Genomic DNA, 13,067 nt, shown 5'->3' on the forward strand with positions numbered 1-13,067 from the left:
GCTTGTCGTTGTCCAACCTTGGCGCGGTTCCAAAAAAACACGCACACGTATCTACGAAAGCAGGAAGAAAAAAGGGAGCATATGTTTTTTTTTTCTTTTTTCACTCCCTGTAAACTGCAAGCGCATTTGCAGAAGCAACTCTACCAACTCTCTCATACAAGCTGGCAGTTTGTGATTCACAATTAATTTCGATCACGGCAAGCAATTCAGTTAAAAGTACAAATAATTCATTAGAAGAATTGATTCATTTGTGGAAAGAATCATAATTCATTTGATTCACGACATGATTCGTTCATCATGATCGAATCGTTCATGATCGACACAACACTAATTCGTGTAAAACTCAGGCTCACGAGTCGTCGCGGCCACTATAGGTCCACATCTTACTGCTTGGCTTGCTCATTGGACATCTGTTTTCTGGAGCATCAAAACAAAGAGACGGGCAACTTTGAACGGAAATCGAATTGCTGAGAAGAATCAGATAATTTAGTGAACCCTATTTGTGTTTTGAGTGTATGTACTACGAACGTAAATGCTGAGAAATGTAAACAATGAATCTTTTGCCCAAAGCACACACAGATTTCAGTCAAGAGGAGTATTGGAATAAGTTTTTCCTAAAAAGAGGAGCAAAGAGTTTCGAATGGTGAGATTTGCAAATTCAATTTTGGGCGAACTTTAAATACCCGCTCTAATTTGTATTTTTACACTGACATAAGGCATTTATGGCACGGTTCTAGAACACAGGTCCCCCTTCCCACTTAGCTGTAATAAAGACAGAAAATAACGTGCTCTGCGGGGCTCTAACCCGCCTTCATTCGCTCGCGCTCGCTCGGCAATACTATATGAATTAAATTTTTAACTTTGGTACAGAAAAGAACCAACTTAGTTATTAATCTATATAAGAGGACCTGTGTTCTAGAACCTTCCCCGCATTTGTGCTGTATCGCCGGACTACACGAAAACCGAAAAGGGTTAACTTTACAACGCCCGCTCCAGGAGGTATACTCACTCAGAAACGAGAAATTACACTAATAATTTTATGAAAATGGATCAAAACTTAATTAATCTTAAGCTAACCCGTTCCTAACCCCTACCCTACTTATATCTTACCTACTCTAGGTTTAACTGCTGTATCGCCGGACAAATTTTAGGAAATTTACCAGGTCAATTGGAGAATTTATTTCAGTTTGTGAGGAAGAGTGAGTGAAAGTCAGGTTAGGGTAATAGTAAAATTTAAGAAAATGGTTGTGTTTTTTGGTTGTTTTGATGTTATAAGCGGCACTGTATGTGGAGGTTGATGGACTATTTCGCGGAGAGGTACACTTGTGTTTTACTATATGGATCCATAGATTGTAAAAGGGGCACGAAAAATTTGGGCAAGTCTTTAATTTGCCCATTTCATGTCGAGAACAGAACCCAACTAACTCTGCGGGTCTTCTAACACGTTCCTCCTCTCCCTACTAATACTAGTACTACTACTACTAATAATAATATTGTGATGGATCCGTATAGTAAAACTACACGCCTAGTAACGTAATCTAACGTAATGTAATCCAATCAAATATAACCGAATGCAGTACATTTTGGTACTTTTTTGGTTTTCAAATTGGTCCGACGATACAGCAGTAATACCCTACTCAACTTTTTTAGAGCCCTACTTATTGATGCGCAGCTGGAGCTGTCTTGTAAAATTTATCGACCGAAAAAAAGTACCCAAATGTACTACTTTTGGTTAGATTACGTTACATTACGCTACGCTACATTAAGGTACGTCAGGTTTGGTTACAAGTCAGTTCCCTTCAAAACAGGAGCGAGTAAACTTTTAGTTTGGAATGGAAAATTACTATTTGCGAATAAATACGATGTCCGGATGTATAACATGAAAACTACAATGCAAAAACTAAACCAGCCGGTGTTAGGTGGCCACTAAAATCATGAATGTTGAGACAAGTACGGCGAAGTAGGTTGGTCAGCACGATAGCTTGAGGGTGCGTACGAAAGGGGCAGGCGCGTAAGCGAGGGTAGAGAAAACGTGGGTTTTGGCAATGATACGAATTTCAATAGCATTTGTCATCGTTTCATACTAGTAAACAGTACAGCGTGTCTTTCACACAATTTCAACAACTGACGCTCGTTTGTATAATTCTATGAAACTCAAACACGGTATGTCACAATCTTGACATATACGTAGCATTTTCACACTTCCTTACCCAACACCAAATCATAAGTGTATTTCCGCCAAATAGTACCTTCAGCCTCCACATACAGTGCCGCTTACAACATCAAAAACAGCCTACAACAACCGCTTTCTTAACATCAGCTGTTTCCCTGACCTTCATATTTGTAACGCGCCCATAAAGATGCCGGAGAGTAGAAAAAAATTATAAACAAACTTACTCAACCTTCCTTAATAAGGCGCTTTGGGCAGAGGTCATTCCAAGTAACTGGTTCACGATCAGCTTATCTCAAATCTATTGAACTCTTACCTTGTTAATAATAAATCAGTAGGATTATCACCCTCTCAATGGCTCAGTAAAATTATTATTCAGATTAAATGATATGAGAATATATATATATATAAAACCAGAAATAATAAGACAATACCATTCAATTATAACAACTTTATTACAAAAAAAAATATTTATAACAATCAATTTGTTTAAAAAAATCAACTAGAAAATCAAGTAAATAGAAAGTTTCGCCGATCGACTTGAAAGTTTAATATGCAAATAGTTTTCGTTATAACACTTCAATTTAACTTTTCTTCCTCCCTTAAAATTTAAATATAGGTAAGAAAATATTGTGAATCCAAACCTAACTAGGGAACAATTTAAATCCTAGCTTTGGTCCGGCGATACAGCACTTAATTCACTAAGGAGCAGATTAAGAATAGTTCAAGCCCTTCCGCTAAACTTTATTTGCTTTAAGTGATTCCGTAATACGTTCTGAACTGCCATTACACCTACACTTGCCCAAATGATTGCGTACAGATTGTTAATATGCGTGATGCGGCCTGGAAATTGCGTACGTGTTATCCCACTACCTGTTCTATTATATGCAATTATTTCATCGCGGAATTTGCTCGCGGTGTCTTAGGAGTTGTTTCTTAGGATAGAAGTTGCATTCATGTGTGCACATTCATTTTACGAGTACTTTCCCTTACTGGTATAAGTACGCGTTGTGACGTATGAATGCTATCTAACCAAGTGAGATCAGCAGCGTGGCATAGGGAATCCGCGTGGGCGTGCGTCCACAGAGAGCAAGCACTTCAGCGACGAAGAATATATGTATAAACCAAGATAATGCAAGAAAACATCTGATGTCACGTAAAATCCCAAGAGCACTTGTAATGGTTTCACATTTGTGACTCTATACATACAAACATAATATATACTTTTTTCTACAGCGTCCGGAAATATTCCGGCAGTGGAAATTAGTATGTTAATCAGTCGTCTTTGATATGCACTCATTTATTTTAATCCTAGCATACCTCTTATAATTGTTTCATACTTATAATGTTGAAATACTGGCTTTCTACATTGTGAAAAATTCCTCCAACAATGGAATTTAATATTCTACACAGGCCTTTTCTTACAGGGCGCAAAATTTCCAAGTAAGACACTTGCCAATCCAAAAATGGTGGTCGCCAATATATCTCTCGTACAAATTATAAGAGCTCCCCCCCCCCCCACTCTGCTGTATCATTCTTGAAGAGGCAGACTATTTTGATTGAGGGTGAAAAAGGAGGGGCGAATTACAAGGTTGTGAAGACTTTACATGCAGTGTTTTATCTCATTCAGTGACAATTATTTTTGTGCGAAACAGAAATTGCGCAGCCCTGTGAGTTTAGACAGAAACCATTCCTACTGAACACTGTTCGCCCGGACCGGAAATTTTACGCCTTGCTTTTTATCCGTAAACTCATTTTAACCGTAAACTTACCATTTTTATGACGGACTATTCTTCTTACCTCCCAGCCGTACTCTACTATACCCTTTTAAAACGGCCCTATGTATCGATGTGCAGCTGGAGCGTATGTTATAAAGTTTAGCATCAATATTTTATTTGAAGGTCATAATTTTAACTTCCGTCAATATACTATAGTCGCTTCATAAGTTCCATAACATGTTATTTACTGGTTAACTGTTTACTTGCGTGCTTGATATTTTTACTGTCGGAGCATTTTTGCACAATGTAGGAAACGAGTATTTTATGTTATGGTGTAATGTTACTAGTGAGGAATATTACAAATACTGTAGTAGGACTACACATCAAAGACGACTGTGTAACACTAACTTCCACTGGTGTAGTATTTCTGTAGATCTAGAAAACCTGTATTTCATGTTTCTGTGTGAAAACCATTACAAGTGCTCTTTAACCTATGTGATTTTATGCGATATCTAATGTTTTGTGCACTATCATTGTTTATGCGCATATCCTCCGTTGCTAACGCCATGCTTCTTACGTACGCACTCCTGCGCGTTTCTGCTGATGCACTCCTTTCGTGATTCGGTTAGATAGCTTTATCGCTTTTAGTGGCAAGGTTCTAGAACACAAGTCCCCCTTCCCATTTAGCAGTAATAAAGGCAGGAAACAACGTGCCCTGCGGGGCTCTAACCCGCCTTCACTCACTAATGCTCGCTCGGCAATACTAGGTAAATCAAATATTTAATGTTAGTACAGAAAAGAACCAACCTAGCTACTAACCTATATGGGGGGGGGGGGCTGTGTTCTAGAACTTTCCCGCTTGTAGTTATCACCTAACATAAGTTGATTTGTGTCTTTGCATAGCCGTTTTCGTGGCATATGTCCAAAACTACATCAGTTTGTACGCATATTATAAATCTTTGCGCAATTGTTTGGACATTCGCTAGGGTGCTAAGAGTCCAGAACGTATTAGAGAATCATTTGAACAAAGAACAGTCAAAGAAAAATGGTTCTCTAACCTAACTTACTGCCCTCATTTGGTCTGCAGTCCCTATATACTCCGACAGGCTACTTTTCTGCAGGTACTATGGTGTACTGACGGGCAATGATTCGAAATTGCACTCTGTCCCTATGTTTCTCGCTTGCCTACACTAAGTAAAGCTTCCACACTTTTAAGTGAGCCGCGAAATAAATTATGCTTTGCAAGCAAACGTTATAAAAATAGAAAGGATGTGATAGAATAAGTTTGTAATGTCCCACAAGTGAAGCACTCCAAATATCGGCTTATTATTTATGATATCCTTCTGTTTGATAACTTCCATCTGTGGTGCCTTCCATTTCAACTCAGGCAAAAAAAAAAAAAAAAAAAAAAAAAAAAAAAAAAAAAAAAATATATATATATATATATATATATATATATATATATATATATATAAAATTGTACCATCACCATCTCAGATATTGTTGAAACTTTTTTTATAGCAACTAGACATGTTTTTAAGAGACCTATATTTTTTGTTTTGTCGAAAAAAAATTTCCCGCCAAGTAATGGGCCATCAAAGACGGGTAGTACGATTTATGAATTGTAGAAGACATGGAAAATGGTCCACTTCGTAGGCTCACCATTCGGCTATGGAGACAGGTAGAGTTATAATTCTTGTTGTGGTATGTACATAGGGATATAAATAGAGATGCAAAAAAGCCGGCTTTTTTGATTTGATGGTTTTTTGCACATAAAAAGCCGGCTTTTTTGGAAAACGAGAATTTTGGAAATTTTGGCTTTTTTCATTTTCATGATTTTTCTGTTTAAATAGCTTTTTTATAGCATACTCTAAAGTTAAGTAAGATTCCATGACCTGAATGCCATATTTCGCTCTGGAATTCACCATCATGATGGATGGAGCACATGGTTTATGAATTAAAGTAAAAATGAAATACGTAGTATTTGAGGGCAATTTTAGAAGCTATTTAACTTGATTTTAACTTCTGAATTATCGACATTTTTTTTTTCTCTAGATCATTTCTTTTTAGTCATCCGTGTTTCACTTCTTAGAGCTTAGTACTCTAGCTTCTAGCACATAATTAAACTTATGTTTCTTAATATATCCGTCAGAGCGAACGTTTTTCAATATATTCGTAAAAGCGTACATCCACATTTCCGTTATACTGTAGCTGTGCAATGATTTAACAATAATCTTCCTGACACAAGCTTGAATACCATTTGATAGAAATAATCCGTATCGGATTTAGAAAAATATTTGGGAGGGGTTTTTCTGAATAATGTTTGGTTTTTGAGTACAGGCATAACAAATATTTCGTTTCGTTTGTATATTCAGCTATAATCTTCCAGATACAACCTTGAAGACCATTTTATACTGATAATCAGTGGCGGATTTAGAAAAGTATTTTGGGAGGGGCTTTTCTTATTAATGCTTAGTTTTTCTAAAAATTCCTAATTTTTTATTTGAGGATAGCTTGAAGTTTATGAGTAAAGGCAAAACTAATGTTTAGTTTGTTTTAGAAATTCCATAATTTCGGGGTAGAGGCTTCAATCCGAAAGATATCCCCACCCTCACCCTCTTCGCAAATCCATCACTGCTGGTAATTAGTAATAACAAAGATTTAAAAACGATTAGGAAGGAAGTCGGCCAGGACTCACAATACACGCACTATCTCTACATTCACAGATGAAATTAAGAAAAACTTTCGTCAACATGGTCCAATGCGAGGTGGAATCCCAGACTTCACGATAGAAGCGCGAAAGCTAACCACTCACTCATGTTTGTTGTGCAGTTGTGCTTAACTTAAATGTATTCTCTCTCTCTCTCTTTCTCTCTAGGACAAAAGCTCTCCATTGACTTCTGTCCTTATCCAGGTTTGGGTACAAAATCTCGCCGGGCCGAAACCTCGCCTATCTAAAACCCGCTGGCGAAAATCTCGCCGGCCAAAACCTCGCGTCCCAAAATCTCGCCTGGCCAAAACCTCGCGGTCCTGATCTCGGGACACAGAATCTCGCCTGGTCTAAACTACGCAGGACGTAATCTCGCGTGGAGGAAATGTCGTCAGTATAAAACGTCGTCACGACGATTTCTTCGATGTTGAATGCTCTATTGCTGTTTGTATATATTTTGCAATAACACATAATTGCATTTTAAATAATGAGAAGAAAAATTCTAACGCGTGCTTTGAAAATCTATCCTATATAAAAATGAAAATGACTAATTTTTTGACATTATATCTCTTGAGCCACTCGACCGATCTCGATGAAATTTTCAATATAGATGAGGTTTGTGCCTGGGATGTATTTTAAAATTTCATTTTGGCGGCACAACGAAGAAGAGGGTGATATATTTATATATAAATAAAATTTAATAACTCTTGAACCACGAGACCAATCTCGATCTAATTTGCCACACAGATTAAGTTAAACCCTGGGATGGTTTTTATCATTCCACTTTGACGGGAAGAGGGAGGGAAAGGTGGAGACATATAGAAATACATAAAAATGAAAGTGGCTGCGTTTGTGACTTAATAACTCTTGAACCACTCGATTGGTCTCGATCAAATTTGCAACATATATGTCCAAATATTCGTACAATGTATATGAAAATTAAAACTTAACTGAAAAATTTCAAGAATATGGGGTTTAAACCTGGGATGGTTTTTACTTCACTTTGACGCTGACCTTAGGAAATTTTAACAAAATCTAATAATATTTATGAAAGTATGAAATAATATCTGAATTTTTACATCCCTCGATTATGTTTTGTAGGTTAAAGCAGACGTAGATGATCAGGATGAAGGAAATGATGCAACGAAGAAAGTAGGAGGAAACGGGAATAACCCAAGAAAGCCCACGCTCACGATATTTTGTATCATCATCTTCTTTTTATTATTATTGTTATTAGTAATAATAATAATAATAATAATAATAATAATATAGAATTGCATATTAACAAACTCATTGGGTAAATTTTAAGGAAAGGTTTCATTCCGCAAGGTTTTGGCCAAGCGAGATTTTGGTCCGCGAGGTTTTGAGCAGGCGTGGTTTTGGTAACGCGAGATTTTGGGCGGTGAGTTTTTGGCCCGGCGAGGTTTCGGCCGCGAGATTTTGTCCGTATCCCTTTTATCCAATTCAATCCAGTTTCTATTCTGTATTCCTATTTCTGCTAGATCCATCTTAATATTGTCCTCCCATCTGGGCCTAGGTTTTCCTAATGGACGTTTCCCGATTGGATTTCCAGTTAAAACTTTGAAAGCGTTCCTACTTTCTTCCATTCTGGCTACATGACCTGCCCACCTGAGCCTCCTAGACTTGATGACTCTAACGATGTTTGGTAAACCGTATAAATTATGTATTTGTTCCTTATGAAGTTTCCGCCATTCCCCATTCCCGTTCCTCTTGGGTCCAAATATTCGTCTCAGAATTGTATTCTCAAATAATTTCAGTCTGCGTTCTTCCCTCAGCGTAAGCGACCATGTTTCATAACCATAAAGCATAACAGGCATGATTATCATTTTATATATTTTAAGCTGGAACTGAATAATAACATTGAATTTCCTGATTTCAGTCGACATTTAATTTCTTTGTGGGTATGATTTGGTCTGGTAATACTGATCCAAGATATTTGAAAGTATTCACTGTGTCGAAAGTATCAATTGATATTTAACGCATTCATAATTTGCCGTATTACGATCCTTGTGAATTTCATTGTATTTTGATTTATCTGCATTTACTCATGTCCCTGCAAGCGTTTAATAAGGCCTCTGCATTTCTTTCGATTGTTCTTCTATGAGATTTACATCATTAGCATACACCATAACCTGGTGAATACCAGTCAACTCTAGGCCCTGGTTCCTATCTTTTATTTTTCTTATAGCGCACTCCGGAACAAAGCTGAATAATAACTGCGATAACGCATATCCTTGTTTCAGGTCAATCTCGACGTGGAAGCTCGCATTTTTCTACTCGGACTTTATTCTGGGATTCATTTAAACACTTAATAAATCTAGCTTTTTCGGTATTCCAAATTCTGTAATAATGTTGTACAATGTTTCCCTCCTAACCGAGTTGTAAGCCTTTCTAAAATAAATAAACAGTTGATGTACTGGGTAATATATTCCCATTTCTTTTCGAGTATTTGTCGAATGGTAAATATCTGGTCGATTTCGACTAAATCCACACTGACAATCTCCAGTGATTTCATCTGCGTATGGGGTCAATCTTATTAATAGAATGTTAAGAGAAATGCCTCGATAATTATTACAATCAATTTTTTTCGTCTTTCTTGTGAACCGGAGAAGTGACTGATTCTTTCACTCTTTTTAAATATATTCCATAGTTTTTCTTTTTTGTAAAAATAAAATAAAATAAATAAATGAATAAAAGTTTCGTAACGATATGTTGAATTTTCTTGTTAAAAATTCAGAAACCTTCAGGACTGGGTAAACCGTGATGGTGGTTATATATTCTACAGCCTAGGAAACCATACGCTCAGATGAACCGTCTATTACGTATATGATCCATGAACAGAAAAAATCGATACTTTCTCGATCCTGAACAAGCTTAAGGAACAGTCAGTGCATTACAGAATTTGGAGCTTTACCGATTTTGCAGATCCGAAGCACCTGATAGGTGGTAACAGATTATTACGTATGTGATCAATCAGTGAAAAATTTGTTCGAAATATTCGTACAATGTATATGAAAATTAAAACTTAACTGAAAAATTTCAAGAATATACAGAACCACCCGAAACGAAGCTCTTGATGTGCAGATTTCTCTCATGTTTTTCTTTATTTTGCTTCAAAACGAGGGTTGTGATATTTTGAAGTAAAAATGCTACATAAAATTTTGGTAGTTATTTGTGTATCATTTTTTAAGTACTTATTGTATATAAGAGGTTAAAATATTATTACATATATTGGTTAATCCTTTGGAATTCACAATGTAAATATGTTAAGAATTTTAAAAAAAAATCTTATGTAGCTACATAAAATGCTACATAAAATTTTGGTAGTTATTTGTGTATCAATTTTTAAGTACTTATTGTATATAAGAGGTTAAAATATTATTACATATATTGTAATCCTTTGGAATTCATAATGTAAATATGTTAAGAATTAGAAAAAAAAAATCTTTTTGTAATTCATGATTTAATTTCGAGGTTTCATATTATTATTTGCATCAACCACTAATTAAACCAGTTTTTTTTTGTTGTAGAGAAGCAAAACAAAGTGCGCTTTATCAGTTTAAAGCAAAATTTTCAAAAAAGCTCAAAATTTCCCAAGCAAAAAAGCGAAGCAGAAAAAACCGAGTTTTTTTCCAAAAAGCCGGTTTTTTCCGATCCCTTGCATCTCTAGATATAAATAAACTATATTTTATTATAGTTTGGTTTGCACATGCGTATCTTTTGTACATAAATTAACAAGTGAACGTCAATTTATCTAATAGGTCGAAGTTTGCGAATTTTTTTCGAGCACTTCCGGTTCGAATTTGAAAATTCTGTTTTCACGGTTGGTAAGACCTAGTTACCCGCTTCCCCCCAAAAAAATTTGTATCGATTCTGTGTGCAACCGTTTTGTCGCAAAAAATTCGAGAAATTGTAAAATTTTCAAAAATCGCCATTTTCTGGAAAACACCATTTTTTAAAATTCTGAAATTTTGTCAGATGGTTCAACTTTACATGAATAATAAACACACCAAATATCATTCTCGACCAATGCTTCATGAATTAACTACATCCTTCTGAAATTAGGAAACTTTCGTTAACTTTGATATCAGTTGGCAACACTGGAAACAATGAAAGTGCAACAATTTGATTATGTTTGTGATTCGCATTCATTAAATGAAGAACTCAAGTTTTTCCTGGCTGTGCTTTATTATTTTGATTAAAAATGCTCTCTGAAATAGTAAAATGAGCCCCCCCCCCCTACTTGTCCGTTTTGTTAAACCGAAGTAATCTGGTGGAAATTATGATTACGAAATACACAAATTTTAAGTTTACTTATAACGGCCATCCAATCAATTCTGATGATCTATAAAAAGCCTGATCTCTAACCTCAGTGATGATTTGGAATGCTCCAGACAAAGTCCCAATAAGTGCGATGTCATTACAGTGATCGAAAATAGACAAAATGTTAAAAAATCGAAATGTTTTCTTAAACATTCCATCAAAGAAATTTACGGACTTTTTAAACAGAACAATCCGAGCATAAAAGTGGGTCACTCGAAATTTTATAGTATTCGACCAAAGTGGATCTGTCCGCAGCCTGCGAGGGAAGTGTGTGTGTGTGTGTCGTGCAAATTTTAAGTTAGTTGCTACTGCGTTGCAACAAATCAAAGGTGCAGCCTGTATTGAAGCTGTCATGAGTGACCTATTTTCTTTAGTAGTATGATCCGTAGAAAATGACAGCTGTCTTCTTCAAGAATGTGGTGAATGTCCTGGAGTGGATGGAATAAGTGTGGAGTCTTTAATTATTGATCCTGATGAAAATGAAAGTGTTACGTATGCCATATGGGAAAACAACGATCTCGTTAGAAAAAAAAGGAAGTGCCACTTTTCTGTTTTCGTATAGTACGTTGCTGGTTTAACTGTAAGAATTGTAATTCATGACTACATCAAGAAAATCCAAAAAGAATTGATTGCTGCCGAAAGGCATCGTGTAAAATTTCAAGATAAAAATTCTATTTTACTCCACGTGGACTTCGCTGAAAACTGGACTGTTATTGTGCAAAGTGAAATTCAGAGTTATCACCGGAAAAACGAGCAAATTTCCATCTTTACGGCAGTGATATATTATTATGAAACAACTGACAGTTTTGTTGTAATAAGCGACGACAAAACACATGATTCGGCTCATGTACTCATAGCCATAGACAAGATTCTAAAAATACTCGAAGAAAAGCGAAAATATAAGTTATAGAAAAAGGTTCGAATACGTGAGTATAAGTGTCTACAATTTCCCAAACCGTGTCCGTGACTTCTGATGGTGCTGCATCCCACTTTAAAAATCGCTTTCAGATGTTCGAGATGCAGACAGGTCCGATAAAGCAGTGGTTTTTCAGTGAAACCGGCAATGCAAGAGTCTGCGGCTGTATGCGGGGGGTTGTAAAGAATGTGGCAACGCGGCATAATTTTAGGCAAAAACAGATACACATTATTAAAACTGCAGAAAAATTCGTGAGTATAGTGTAAGTACAAACTCCGGGTATTACTCTCGTTTTCTTGCCTGGAACTAAAAAAATGAAAGAATGAGAAAGTGCGTGACCGATAACTGGTATTCAACGAAGTCACCTTTGGCTTTCGGAAAATGGCGAAGTTTTTATGGCAGTAACGGGTCACCATGAACTAACTTCATGCTTCCCCCAAAATCGAGCTTCTGCAATTCAAAGAGTAGATTTAAGAAGTCTGCAAAAAGGAACTTTTGTTACATGCATATTTGATAACCAGTGGTGGGTAGGAGAAACATTATGAATAAATCATGAATTACGTGAATTTGAAGTGCTGTTTATGGTTCCACATGGACCTTCAGCAGGGTACAGGTTTCCAGAAGAGCATAAGAGAAGTGAAAATAAGTGTTTTGTGACTATCGGCAATGTGCTACGAGTTATAAGTGCACCAACACCTATTGGAGCATCTAAACGGTTACATGCTGTTAGCGAAGAAGACACCAAGCAAGCAAATGATTGGTTCATGTGAAAGAAAAAAAAATCTGATATTTTGTTTCCGAAGACCGTTTTAAGTAAGTGAACTTAAAATTTGTGTGTTTCGTAATCGTAATTTCCATCTCAAGGTACTTCGGTTTAAGAAAACGAATGAGTAGGGAGAGGCTCATTTTACTATTTCAGAGAGCATTTTTGATCAAAATAATAAAAAACAGTCAGGAAACAACTTTTGTTTGTTATTTAATGAATGTGAATCACAAACATCATCAAATTGTTGCACTTTGATTGTTTCCAGTGTTGTCAACTGTGACATCAAAGTTAACGAAACTTTGCTAACTTCTAAAGGCTGTAGTTAATTCATGAAGCATTGGTCAAGAATGGTATTTGGTGTGTTTATTATTCATGTAAAGTTGAACCATCTGAAAAAATTTCAGAATTTTAAAAAAAGGTGTTTTCGAGAAATGGCGATTTTT

General features: G+C 36.1%; 1 protein-coding gene across 2 annotated transcripts in view; it reads left to right on the forward strand.

Moving 5' to 3' along the window:
- Window positions 1-339: 339 nt before the first annotated feature.
- LOC145672826 (eEF1A lysine and N-terminal methyltransferase homolog) overlaps window positions 340-13,067 on the forward strand; it is a 98,292-nt gene continuing 85,564 nt past the window's right edge. The window contains exon 1 of one of the 2 annotated variants that reach the window (XM_081741984.1): window positions 340-643. In XM_081741984.1, coding sequence (XP_081598110.1) covers window positions 552-643 — 92 coding nt within the window. In that variant the 5' untranslated portion in view covers window positions 340-551. The remainder of the gene's footprint in view (window positions 644-13,067) is intronic. The other variant, XM_081741977.1, reaches the window with a different exon arrangement.

This window comes from Thermobia domestica, chromosome 2, assembly GCF_964235325.1.
Source record: "Thermobia domestica chromosome 2, izTheDome1.hap1.1, whole genome shotgun sequence".
In the NCBI taxonomy this organism is placed as follows: Eukaryota; Metazoa; Arthropoda; class Insecta; order Zygentoma; family Lepismatidae; genus Thermobia; species Thermobia domestica.